Below are 14,192 nucleotides of genomic sequence, written 5' to 3' on the forward strand. Positions count from 1 at the left end.
AATTGGAAGCACTAGCTTTCGGAGCACTGCTCCGTCAGGAATGAGCCTCATTCTCCTGCTGCTGGGATGCTGCCTGACCTGCTGTGCTTTTCCAGCAACACACTCTCAACCAGTAACCAGCAGCAAATGCCTCAAAGAGCAACATTGGAAGAGGGCGGGGCCACAACAAAGGTGGGCGGTGCTTCAAGGAAGGGGCGGGGCCACCTGCATGGGGTGGAGCATCCCGGAACCCACGGGGGGGGGTAAGGGCGAGGAATCCGCTAAGGGGGCGGGGAGTGGAAAGAGGCGGTGCATAATAAGGAAAGGGGCGGAGCTTATTTGGAGATGGGCGGGGTCAGGGGAAGGGGGGCGGTCAAGACTCTAATTTCCGGCATCTGCAGTCCTCACTTTCGCCTTAAAGGGAACGGGACGAGGCTCAGTGGTGAAGGGGCGGGGCTATGTGGTAAAGGGGCGGGGATAAGCGGCGAAGGGGCGGGGCTAGTCGGTGAAGGGGCGGGGATAAGCGATGGAGGGGCGGAACTAAGCGATGAAGGGGCGGAGCTCAACGGGACCAGGAACTCTAAGGGGAGGGGCTCAATGGAATGGGGTCACTGAGGGGAGGGACTCAATGGGCAGGAGGCGGGGCTTCATGGGGGCTGGGGTGGAGCTCAGTTAGGAAAGGGGCGGGGTTCATTCTTGATTCTCCCGCGAAGATGACGTAGACGCAGAGGCCGGCCTTCCCACACGTTCGGCCCCGCCCCCAGCACGCCGATTGGCCAGCGCCGGTCAGCTGATGCCCCGAGGCGGAAGTCTGGAATTAAAAGGCGACGTTTGGATTTTAAAGCGCTATCTATTCTTGTAAAGGCTGGGTCCGGGTGGGCGGCCTCGGGCTGTAGAGCAGGAGAGGGGAGAGTCTCGGTGTTGGGTGGGAAGGAGCCGGGTTTGGGGAGAGGGTTTGTAAATAAACCGGTTAGCCGGGGGCCCGGGCTGGCGGTCCAATCAGGTGCGAGGATGTTGGCAGGTGGGTGGAGTGTCGTGTCTGTTTTTGTTTTAATGTTTTTGTTGAAAAGTTGAAGAAGGCAAAGAGAGAGAAAGACCGACACGGGGACCGAGAGACAATTCCCTCCGGTGTGTGCTGGCTGGGGGAGGGGGGGTGGGGGGGAAGGTGGCTCCGGGAGAAGCGGCGGCGGCAGGATGAATGGAGTCACCAAGAGCAGGTTCGAGGTGAGTCAGTCGGTGGTTGCTAGGGAGGGTAGGAGTAGAGGCCTCGGCCGTACCTCTGCCTCCGCTAGGCCGTCCCCCCCCCCCCCCCCCCCAACTCCGCTTTAGACCCTCACACCCGGCTCCTATCCCCCCCCTCACCCTCACCCTTTCCTGCTGTCTCCCCGCTGAGCCAGGCCTCGGCAGAGATACCGCATTCCTCTCCCTTTCCCCGACCCTTTCCCAAATGTGAGCCCACTTCCAAAGCGCACCTCCCCTTGTGTCCGAAGCACACCTTGGCTTCTCGCTCTTCCTCGTCACCCACTTCTCTTTTTTTGTAAAAATGTATAAATCAAACCTCAGATGTCGTAAAAGGATTTTTCTTTTCACTTCCTTTCATAATTCCTCTTTTGAAGCAGGCTGTTTATTCCTTTGTGTGATGTGCAACAGCTGATGAAAATGTTTTCAAAAGCCAGTGCTTTTTATTGTCGTCTGCTCATTTTTCTTGACGGTCTCTTTTTTTTAAAAAAATCTTCTCTGATATAACTTTTTTTGTTCATTTTCACTTTTCTTGATCTGTGTAATAAAAATGGGCATTTTTCGTTTTCCTGATTTTTTTTGTTTTTACAAAGTGACATTTTTCTGATCTTTATCTTTACAATGTGCATTTTCTGTTTTTTGCAAGTGAACCTTTTTCATTCAACTGACCTTTTTTTGACAAAGTGAGCTGATACTTTTATTGTTTGGGATTTCTAAATGTGAATCATTGTTTTGAATTCAGTATTCAAAGTGATTTTTAACTTGAGTGATTATCTTTAAATGTTTAACTTAGCATTTTGTTCTTGGAGGTATCATTCTTGCATGATTGTTTTGGGCATTTTAAACACAACTCCTGTCCTTGTGCTGTGTATTTGGCATTTTAATTTTCTAAAAAAACAGTTTTTATAGCTTAACAAATTAACACCAGACTGTGTTTTAGTTTTGGGTGTTTTAAAAATTAATGCACCCAAGTTCTGAGTTTAGCATTATGATTTCAAAAACTTCCTTTTTGCATAAACAGCTTCTTGAAAACTATAATTGCTATTTGTGTTTTAGACCTCTGATGATTACTAAAGAACAAAAGGACTTAAATAGAACAGGATGAAAAACTGAATAATTGAGTATGAACTGTAAGAGTGGTATCTTCCACACTGATATTTCATTGTTTGATTTTTTTTTTTGTCTGCATTTAGTGAGTTTAATTTGGATGGGGATGAGGAAACATTTGCTTTGCACTGTGTTGGAGACATATATTTTTAACAGAGCTTATTACAAGTAACAGGTAGTTGTAATATCTCAACATGTAGAGATGCAGTTGTAGCTGGGTAGTTTCCTTGGGTTCCATCAGTTATAGTGTATAACTATGGTTAATTCTGAATGTCAAGATTTGCTATCGTCAGCTCTATGCATATAGGCAATTCTATCCAGGTGTAAGCACTTTCTGCATCTTCTGGACCTTCTGTACTTTGAGTCCTTTCCTGATTTGTATGTATACTTATTATGAAGATGCATGCCTTCCCAAAAAGTAGCGAGAGTAAAATAAAGAAATCGATGTGAAATATGTAGTGATGGTCTTGAAAAGATAGATTTGGTTTATTAGCCCATGTTGCTGTATTCTAATGTATAATGAGATAAATTGATGTCATTACCAAGTCCCAGTACTGTCAAAAAAATTTAAAAAGTTCAATCTCTCTTCTCTCCACAACCCGCCCCCCCCCCCCCCCCCCAACAATCAAATTTGGGACAACAAATTTGATTTCTCCATGAATTGTGCCATGCTAACAGTGGTGGCTAAACCAGTAAAGTTGTTCAACATTCTGCATGAAATTCCTAATGCCTTTTAAATAGTTACAAATTATCTGCCTTTCCACTGTGAGAAAGGATTGAACGATGTGATGAGTTAATTTGTCCAAAAAAGGAACTCGATGAATTGAATGCCCTTTGTTCACAAAACATGCTGTCGTATTGTTGGCAGGGGTAGAGTAGACATTACAATGGGAGTCTGAGTATATTCTTACATGTGACAGGAAGAACCAGTGATACAGGAAAAAGCTTTTCTTGTGATGCCAGGAATTTGCATTGTTGTTTTTAATACTATTGGTTATTAGACTATGTCTAGTAAGCAATAGTAGTACATTAAAAGAAGAGAGAACCAAAGAAACAATATTAGATGATAGAGTGCATTTTGTGGACTAGCTGAAGGCCACCAAAAATTGCTTTGTGTGATTGTTGCCCATGAATCCTAATCGGAGATTATATTGAACTATGTGACAGCAGAACTGCTTGACTTAATGGCAATTTTATATATTTGTATGGTTTGCGTAATTGTAAGGTAATATTGCCAAAAGAAATTTTCTTTGTTTATTTTCACTCTTGCTTCAACGTTACCATCCTTGCCAGTTTTCCAAAAGTGTCTTGAACACAGCACTTGCCCAGACCAAGAATGGTACAGTTTTAGGAATGAAGATTTTTTTTTTGACCGGAATGGGAGAAAAAGTAAAGCAGAGTGACTTCATGCTGAGTGTCTACTTGGAAAACTTGAGAGGAGTCATTTTGACCTTTGTCAGAATTAAGATAGCATGTAATTTATCTTGACCCAATCTTCAGTTTGTGATGAACCATCTAACTTTGGCTCCAGCGTCAATAGAGATGGAAGAGGGGAAATAATCATAGTTCTTGCTATTAATCACTATCCAGTGATAAATGGTATATGTGTAAGCAACAGCAAGCTGATCTGTAATGATTTCCTTGACACTGGAATAGATTGCTGGCAAGTAGATGTGATTTTAAAAAGTCTTTCTGGAGTGATGCTCTATCTACCTATCCTCATCTAATGTGCTACATGTTATGATACACTTCCTTGCAGTGCTGTTGCTGGTTAAAAGATTTTAAAGAGGTATTTATTCACTCCATTTTAAAATTCTTGCCTCTTTGGGGCGCATTATATGGGTGAAGGTGGACTTGGAAGTCCAAAGTAGCCATTTCCAATGAGGGAAATTGAAGCAATGATATTCTTCTATCAGTAGTAGAGGGTACTGCAGTCCAGTCTTAACTTATACTTGCTCATCCATGTGTAACTTCCAACAGGGTTTGGGTATGGTCTTCTCATTAAGAATGAGACCCTTGCTGGATCTGTTTTTCTCTTTTCTTCATCTGTCCAGCCATGGGACATTTAAATCCTTACCAGTTGTCTGGTTTAGGTCAGCTAACTTTACGTGAGCTAGTTATCAAACTTGATTGGGTTCTTTTGTGTGCCGGTTATCCCCAACAGTGTCCTTTATCTATTGATCCATCAGACCCATGTCTCAACAGTTTGTTCTGCATATTTGAGACAGAGCAAGCTGTCATTACAAGTCAGAGACTGCCATTGAAAATCACCCCTCCAGCCCTCAATGTCAGCAGTATAGAACTGTATCCCTGGGGTACCAAAGGCCTATTTGAAGTGTGTATGTTATCCAAGATTGGCTGGTTTCATGTGACTGACTGACTGAAGTCCTGTAGTACCATTTCTAATACCAAAAGAACAAATTGATTGGCTAGGAGAGTGAACAAAGAAGTGGAAGATTGAATATAATGTGGGCAAAGGTGAGGTTTGGTAGCATGAATAGAAGTGTGGACTATTTTTTAAATGGGGGTAAAAAGCTTTGGAAATCTGAAGTATAATGGGACTTGGGAGTCCTAGTTCAGGGTTCTCTTGTGGTTTACTAGGAAAGCAAATGCAATGTTGGTGTTCCTTTTGACAGGGCTAATATACCAGAGCAGGGATGTACTGATGAGGCTGTGGAAGGCTCTGGTCAGACTGTATTTGGAATATTGTGAATGGTTTTTGGCCCTGTATTGAAGGGAGATGTGTGCTGGCCTTTGATGGGTCTACAGGAGGTTCACAAGAAGGATCCCAGGAATGAAGAGCTCCTCATTTTGAGGAACAGTTGAGCACTCTGGGTCTGTACTGAGACTTTAGAAGGGTGAGGGGTCATATCACTGAAAGTTGCAGAAAACTGAGAGACCTGGATAGAGTGGACCTGGAGAGGATGGGTCCTCATCTAATGAAAACGAGCACAGCCTTGGATTGAGGGAATGACCCTTCAGAAACTGAGATGAGTCGAGATTGTGATGCCAGAAACATACAGGCGGTCAGGCAGCATCCGAGAAGCAGGGGAATCGATGTTTCGGGTATAAGCCCTTGAACTGCTCGTCGGATGCTGCCTAACCTGCTGTGCTTTTCCAGCACCGCACTCTCGACTCTGATCTCCATCATCTGCAGTCCTCACTTTCTCCTAGAAACTAAGATGAGGAGGAATATTTTCAGGTGGGGAGTAGTTGATCCATGGTGTTCATTGCTGCAGAGGGCTGTGGAGTGTACTTAAGACCAAGACAATTCCTTATTAGCAAAGGGATTAAAGGTTACATGGAACAGACTGGGGAATGGGTTTGAGAAAAATATCGTCTGTGATCGAATGGTGTGCTGACTCAGTCGGCCTAATTCTGCTATATTTTATGGTCTTGTGCTTGAAAGGACAAAGCTCAGTATATAGGTACTGAATGTGTTTGAGGGGATAGATGCTTCCATGGGGAATGTTGGAGTTTTGAGGGCTGAGCTTCCTCTATTGCCTTCTCATTCATCTTGGTTCTCTAACTTACAGTAGAGGTTTCAAGCGAGACATTTCAGGAGTGTTTAGTATACTTCAAGCAATTGTTGCTTCATGTTTGTAAATTGCCTTTCATCAAGGCATCATGATGTTGGGTGAGCTTGGAATAATTGATTATCCAGCTGCCTTGCAAGAGAGGGTCTGAAGGAAGAGCAGTTTAAAGATCACTTGGGAAGCTTTTATTTTAACTTCGCTGAAACCAACCAAGTGTCTACCTCTCAGTGGCAGAGGTACATGTTAGTGCATGCAGCAGCTAATTGGTCTTTTTAAAAATTTATGCTTATTCACAGCTCCCTGCTGGCCGCAGATTACATAGCGCGCACCATATAAAATGTCAGTCCCAGGGGAAGGGGATAGGGAATAAAGTGAGCTAATGGAATAGTCATTTTATGAATGCTTATTTAGTAGCTGAAATTAAGCTAAACTTTTTTTTTGTCCATGTTTCTTTTATTTTTGAGTGGTCAAAGACAGTTTGGGTGGAGTGTGTTAGCATCGTTGGGTGGTGTGGACTGCTGTAAAAATGAGATGTAAGGTATATTTGTCTATGGATGTCAGTCCCTGTGGAATGGTGTATTATTCCAAGTGGAGCATTTGACAATGATCAGTGTCAGCAGTGTAATTTCCATAGGGAGAAAAAGGTTAGAGTAATGCTTGTGTTTTGTATATCATTAGTTATGATCAGTAACACACTCCCCATAACTGCTTCTGCAACTAGATGATTGTGTGCTATTTCAATTCCCACTGGGTGTCTGGCACTATATTCTCCTGGTTTTAATTTCAAAGTTCAGATCTTGTAAAATGTGGTACTCTTGCACAGGGAAGCAAACTAGGAAAATGTCTTGTCAGTTTCAGATAGTGGAAAGCAGATTTTAAGGGAGAATGATTGTGGTATTTTGAGGTGTAGCAGTGTCGAGAAGTTCTGGTGTATGAGTCACAACCAGGGAGGCTTCTGGGATCCTGGCCTTACCTTTTGTGTTCAATTTTCTCTTGTAATAAAGATGTAATGCTTCAATTGAACAGAACATTGTTGAGACCGCATTGCAAATAGTGTGTCAAGTTTTGCTTTTTTTTTTAGGAAACATCTAAATACATTACAGGTAATTTCAGAATGGGTTCATGAGTACCTCAAATGAGCAGTTTATCCTTTTTTTGAGAAAAGATTGGATATACTTGGCTAGTTTTCACTGGGGTTTAGAACGTGAAAAGATGAGTCGATTGAAGTGTATGCAATCCTGGATGTGGAAAGGATGTTTCCTCTTGTGGGTGAATGCAGAACGAGGTGGCATTGTTTTAAAGTTAGGGAATGCTGTTTGCAGTAGAAGTAAGATATTGTTTTTTTTCTAAGAGGGTTATGAGAATTTGGAACTTGCTGCCTCAAGGTGATGGAGGTGGACAGGCAAAGGAATCAAAAGTTGTTGATTAGCCATTTAACTTATTTAGTGATGGGGCCCTTCAGGCCTTCCCCAATGTCCTATTTCGGCTCCTGATTTGTAGGTTCATGTGTGATATCCACCCCCAGTAAACCCCATCCTCTACAATTTGTCTGCTGTTTACTAACATCTTTCCAATTTGTTTTATTTTGGCCTTTTTTGAATTGCCTCCAATTTGAATAAATATGTTTAATTATGGAGATTACTGAACATCTTGCAATAGAACCCTGTTCATCTGCTTGCTTTCATTTTCAGATTTGATTTAACATTTAAATTTGATTTAATATTGGAATTTGAGTTTCTTGAGGTCATAGTTAGTTAGGGAATCATGGAGCACACACCACTCCTCACCAGCTGGGTTATATTTTCAAATCTGTGTATAGAGAATCTTATTAAGCAAGACTGTCCAAGCTTTGCATTGTTTTGAGCAGCTTAGATGCTTATCTTAGATCCCTAAGGGCCACGTACAAGTATAAATAATCTCCATGTATCCCAAGCTGCACATTCTAGATTGTGATATTCTGATTTACCATTTATCCACTGGCATCTACAAAACAAATATTTAAAACATTTCCAGATATGCAACACCATTAAGAGGAATGAACTAGATAATGTAGTATCAAGTAGAAATGAGTTGCCTTGACTTTGGCTGCTGGCCTCCTGCACTCTCCTTGGGCTATAATTAACATACCTCTGCTATTTACCTAGGGTAGTCAGTCAATCCAAATTAGCCATGATGCTTTGATTTAAATAATGCAGGAATGGAAAAGTTTATTTGGTCTGAAATTGCAGCCTTGAGGATGTTGGATAGTGCATTCTTACATTGGATGGTTATGTATTCAAGACGCACTCGAGCACTTGAGTACAAGTTCACATTTGGTACTGAGGGAGCACTGCACAGTTGGAAGTGCCTGCTTTGTAGGATGCAAAAATTCACTGGCACAATTCCAAAGAAGTATTTATCACTTCTGTGATATCTTGACCAATATTTGTGTCTCAACCACCTTTGCTAGATAAACAGGTTACTGGCCTCTGGTTGTTATCACAGTGCTATTTATATGATCTTCCTCTGGGCAAAACTGGCTGCTGTGTTTCCTCTGTTGCAGTAGTTGAATAATTTTCCATGTAGGTATAAATGCTGATGAAGCTATTGATTAACTTATTGAAAAACTTATTAGTTTTGCCCAATGCACAGAAAAACATGAAATAGGTCCTGCACCTGTGCAGGAATCCTGACTAGATTTGTGTCCATCTGAACAAGCTTAAGTTCTTGGTTAATTGTGGCATCATGAGACCAACTCTGAACTTCCAGCATTTCCAATTCTGAAGTGAAGAGCAGTGTAGTAAATGGGCATAAGATTTCCATGGCGAAGTGCAACATTTCTACAGACACCTGGGAGTCTTTGGCCCAAGACCTTCCAAAGTAGAGGAGGAGGAGGAGAATCTGGGAAGGTGTCGAGCACCTCGAGACTTCTCATACTGGGGGGAAAGAAATGGAAGCCAGGTGCAAACTGCAAAGGATCGCACTGTCATGCCAACCCTCCAACCATCTCTTCCTGTGACCACCATCTGCCCCAAGTGTAACAGAGTCTGTGGTAGCTGCATGAGTTTGTTCAGCCACCTACAGACTCTCCCTGAGAGTGGGGGTGAGTAATCCTGACCTGCGAGGGACTGCCAATGATGTGCATTTGGGGTCTAGTTTTTGAGGCTTCAGCTCAAACCTCCTAGGTTGTAAGTGAGTGGTAATATTCTAGGCTGCACAAGGCACAAAGGAAATTTAAAAAAAAATGTTACACTGATTTCCTAAATTAAAAATTAATTCTGTGCTGAAGTTTCTCTTATTTCAAGGGTAATTTTAACTTTTAGAATATATTTTTCAGACTTGCTTTCCAGGGTGACATTACCACATCACATTTGCTTAGGCATGTTAGTGTCTTCACTCTATCCCTTACATTGGGCTCACGGCAATTGGGGCCAGTGGCTTGCTAGGCCACTGCAAGCAGTCAGTCAACACCTAACCACACTGCCTGTAGTCTGGTGTCACGTCCTGTGAGAATGTGTATCAGGTATAAGCAGGCAGGGAAAGAGTATTGAGTGTTATGAAACAAGAGTTTCAGCCGAGTATGACTCAGATTAGATAAGAACATAGTTAACAATGGAATGCTGGAGGCAAGGGTGATGGGTTAACAAGGTGGAAAAGCAGTCATTATGTAGAGCCATTTAACAATACTGGAAGTATTCAGTATGTAAGCCAGTTTAACTAGGTAAAAAGTATTCATTTATGTGAAACCAGTTATCCCGTAACAGCAGATGGCTTAATCTTTTACTGTTGATCCTTGTTGAATGTAGTGGTTACCCAATTAATGTATGTTACCTTATCTGGATGGTCCTTCCAGTAAAATGACTATATAGCTTATTGAGAAATTGCTCTTCCAGAGAAGAGTATAAACTCGTGTGTCTGTGACAGGAGCAATTGTTCTCTCTTCCCTTCAGGTCCTGGAATAAAGATGGAGGAGGTAAAATGGAGTGAGTGTTTTTGCTTTGGGAGGTGGGATGGGATGGCACCTGGTCAGATCATGGTAAGGATACAGGTTTCCTTTCCTAAAGGAGATTATTGAACCACTTGAGTTTTTACAGTAACCCATCACAATTGTCAAAAGTCTGAGACAAATTTTATGTTCTAGAATGCTGTAATTAAATTCCAGCAGCTGCTGGGACAACACCTGAAACCATGTACCTGGAGCCTTACCCTGAGCTGCATTACTGTGACATCTCGACCTTTTGGCATTTTTTTGAGAGCTGATTGTGGACAACTTGTGGGTGGCGCAGTTGAGATTAAGGTGTGCTGTGGGGAAGAGGGAAGCCGTTTAATCCTCATGCCCTCTGTTGGTGATACTTGTTCCATTTATAATCGATGAGAGGTTAGGCATAGTTGTGGTACTTTTTTCACTTTTTCCTTTCTGTCTAATTCCTTCCATTGGTTTGCACACTCACATTTCTCCCTTTAATGGCTAGTCAGCCATGACTGGCAGATTTTAAATATTGGTTGATATGAACATCTTGTCTCAATTTTTCTCCCAAATGAGAGTTTGTTTGCATGTACAGAAATGTATTTGTCCTTGCAAATCATTGTGTATTTTATTTTGGGAACATGATGTACAATTGTTCCTTGTTGGACCTTGTTCTCCTAGAACAAGCTATTTGTTTACAAGGTGTAGTGCTGAGTTAAGTGTTTGCAGATGATTTTGTACGGTATTGAAAGCTTTGTAGAAGCAAGAAATGAGATGCTTGGGAGAGTGGGCATAAGGCAATGATCTGGTTTTGGCTGTTCAGAAATATAAATTACTTGTCTGAAACATTAGTAGTTTATTGAACCAAGAACTATTTCACTGGTCTTGATCCTGTTCCTTTGCAGAGATTTTTGTTTTAAACTAACCAAATCTTTGATTGTGGATTCTAACAACTTTCCCCACCACTGTATTGGACATGGCATTACATGATTAATTATTGTGGTGACTTTGTGTATTGTGGAGCAGGGCTATAGGCTACTGGTGGAGTTCAGTTACAGATAGTCAGAGTTGGTAGTTTTGTGAGGGAATGTTGTCTTGAGGTAATGTGACTTCCACCATCCCATCCACTGCGCAATGTAATGACACCTTGTGGGTTGGCTCCAATAGCAAGATGTATTCATCAGTACCTTTTATCAGCATATCTGAATAGTGATCAGATGTAGTAGCCTGTTATTTTCCTCAACCTAGGGGTAAAAAATGAGGTCTGCAGATGCTGGAGATCACAGCTGAAAATGTGTTGCTGGTTAAAGCACAGCAGGTTAGGCAGCATCCAAGGAATAGGAAATTCGACGTTTCGGGCATAAGCCCTTCATCAGGATGAAGGGCTTATGCCCGCAACGTCGAATTTCCTATTCCTTGGATGCTGCCTAACCTGCTGTGCTTTAACCAGCAACACATTTGCAGCATTTTCCTCAACCTGTCTTTTAGCCCTGGGCCTACACAGATGCTGTAGGTTTGGTGTTTGTTTTCTGTGCACAATAGTAATTATTAATGTGTTGATTCTGAAACAGTTTGACTTTGGACTGATATCAACAGCATGGGAGGTCTGTTATTTTGTCAATTCCAGATATTTAAAAAAAAAATTGTGAACCCCTGTCTTGTGAAATGTTCTATCCAATAACTTGCTTTGATCACGTTTTGATCAATATGTGATATATATCAATTAAAGTTGACTTTCATTTCGAGCTGTAGTAAGAGCAGGCATTTTTTTTTCAATCTTAAGTCAGCAGAAATAAAAATGGGAATTTTGTGGAAGTGGTTACTCTACTGTTGTCGAAGTTATTCCTTCAAAATGCTAAATCTACTAAGGAAGCCTATTATGTGCATAAGCTAGATTCACAATACTGTTAAATCTAAATCAACGCACATTTCTTGCTGACTAAATATATTTGAACCATATTTTCCTTTTAAAGTACATCTCCTATGAAAGTGTTAACAGACTGAAGGTAGTGGCAGTGAAGGGCTGAGGCACAGGAGAGAAAGAAGGGGTTAGGGCTGGTCAAGGTAACAGAATTAGAAGTGGTAATTGCTTGGAGTTTTAACAACTTGCATGTTAATGCAGAATTAAGTGGCAAGGTCTTTTGGATTAAAATGTTTTTAGATTAGATTACTTACAGTGTGGAAACAGGCCCTTCGGCCCAACAAGTCCACACCGACCCGCCGAAGCGCAACCCACCAATACCCCTACATTTACCCCTTACCTAACACTACGGGCAATTTAGCATGGCCAATTCACCTGACCCGCACATCTTTGGACTGTGGGAGGAAAGCGGAGCACCCGGAGGAAACCCACGCAGACACGGGGAGAACGTGCAAACTCCACACAGTCAGTCGCCTGAGACGGGAATTGAACCCGGGTCTCAGGCGCTGTGAGGCAGCAGTGCTAACCACCGTGCCGCCCCCACGGTGCTTTTTTTTAAAAAGCTGCCCTCTGATTTTCTAGGAGAAAGTGAGGACTGCAGATGCTGGAGATCAGAGCTGAAAATGTTTCCATATCCACCACAAATTCACCTGCACCTCCACACACACCATTTACTGCATCCACTGCACCCGATGTGGCCTCCTCTATATTGGGAAGACAGGCTGCCTACTTGCAGGATGTTTCAGAGAACACCTCTCTAGCACACCCGGACCAACCAACCCAACCATCCCGTGGCTTAACACTTAACCCCCCCTTCCACTCCACCAAGGACATGCAGGTCCTTGGACTCCTCCATCGCCAGACCATAGCAACACGATGGCTGGAGGAAGAGCGCCTCGTCTTCTGCCAAGGAAACCTCCTCCAACCACTAGGGATGAACTCCGATTTCTCCAGTTTCTTCATTATCCCTCCCCCTTTTTCCCCCCCCCCCCCCCCCCCCCCCTCACCTTGTCTCAGTCCCAACCCTCGAACTCAGCACCACCTTCCTAACCTGCAACCTTCTTCCTGACCTCTCTGCCCCCACCCTCACTCCGGCCCATCACCCTCACCTTAACCACCTCCTACCTATCTCATTTCCAACGCCCCTCCCCCAAGTCCCTCCTCCCTACCTTTTATCTTAGCCTGCTTGGTGCACTCTCCTCATTCCTGAAGAAGGGCTCATGCCCAAAAAGTTGATTCTCCTGCTCCTTGGATGCTGCCTGACCTGCGTCTTTCCAGCAACACATTTTCAGCTCTGATTAATTTTCCCAACAAAACTGTTGAATCAGTAGGTTCAGCCACCATTTTATACCAACCAAATCATCACACTTTGAAATGACGTGCATAGTCAGATTCTGTCTGACTCTTCTTATGCATCATTCTGGGCATTGCTAACATCAATTTACCCATGCCCAGCTTTGTTTCTCTATCTCCTGCAATTAGTGTCAGTACTTACACGGTTTGCTCTGAGTCAGGAGATCATAGGTTCAAACTTCACAAGATATTTGAGCCCATGTTCCAGCCTGACACTCCTAATACAATGTGGAGAAAGTGATGCATTGTTTGAAGAGCTACCTTTTTGGAGGAGATGTTGAACTGAGGCCCCAGCTTCCTCTTCCAATGGATGTAACAAATCCTTCTCCTTTTTGGAGAAGAGCACAAAGTCTCCTTAGTGTCATGGTCATAGTTTATTCCTCAAGAAACATCACTGAAACAGATTCAATTCTTCCATCTTGGCTCTTTGTAGGGAATCTAACCTTATTAAATTCTCAATGTGGAAACAGGCCCTTTGGCCCAACAAATCCACACCAACCCTCTGAAGAGTAACCCACCCAGACCCATTTCCCTCTGACTAATGCACCTTAACACTATGGGCAATTTAACATGGCCCATTCACCTGACCTGCACATCTTTGGACTGTGGGAGGAAACCAGAGCTAACCTCTGAGCCACTGTGCTGTCAACTGTGAGCCAGCTGGTTATTCCTCCATTGTGGCAGTGACTATATTTCACAAAGTTTTTTTAAAAGCTATTTGAGACTGGAAATCACTAAATATCTTTGTTTGAAATGAGCTTCTGTATAATATTTTAAATGAATTAAACTTAAAGTAACTGGTTTTGAAAATGTTTACAGATTTGACAACTCAAATTGATGTTCCTTGGAGATACTCTGACCGTTTTGATTCTAAACAGAAAGTGAAGAGGTTGATTCTTGCAAATGAAGCCCTACCTTCATCAACTTGCTTATATTATTGTTGAAAAATGTGTTGCTGGTTAAAGCACAGCAGGTCAGGCAGCATCCAAGGAACAGGAAATTCGACGTTTCGGGCATTAGCCCTTCATCAGGAATGAGGAGAGAGTGCCAGGCAGGCTAAGATAAAAGGTAGGGAGGAGGGACTTGGGGGAGGGGCGATGGAGATGTGATA

The 14,192-nt window shown here is 42.7% G+C and overlaps 1 protein-coding gene across 1 annotated transcript in view; it reads left to right on the forward strand.

Annotated features, from left to right (window-relative positions):
• Window positions 1–815: 815 nt before the first annotated feature.
• LOC132831030 (F-box/LRR-repeat protein 20) overlaps window positions 816–14,192 on the forward strand; it is a 214,301-nt gene continuing 200,924 nt past the window's right edge. The window contains exon 1 of the mRNA XM_060849068.1: window positions 816–1,203. Within this exon, the coding sequence (XP_060705051.1) occupies window positions 1,174–1,203 (30 nt within the window). The 5' untranslated portion in view covers window positions 816–1,173. The remainder of the gene's footprint in view (window positions 1,204–14,192) is intronic.

The sequence above is a fragment of the Hemiscyllium ocellatum genome, chromosome 32 (assembly GCF_020745735.1).
Source record: "Hemiscyllium ocellatum isolate sHemOce1 chromosome 32, sHemOce1.pat.X.cur, whole genome shotgun sequence".
Lineage (NCBI taxonomy): Eukaryota > Metazoa > Chordata > Chondrichthyes > Orectolobiformes > Hemiscylliidae > Hemiscyllium > Hemiscyllium ocellatum.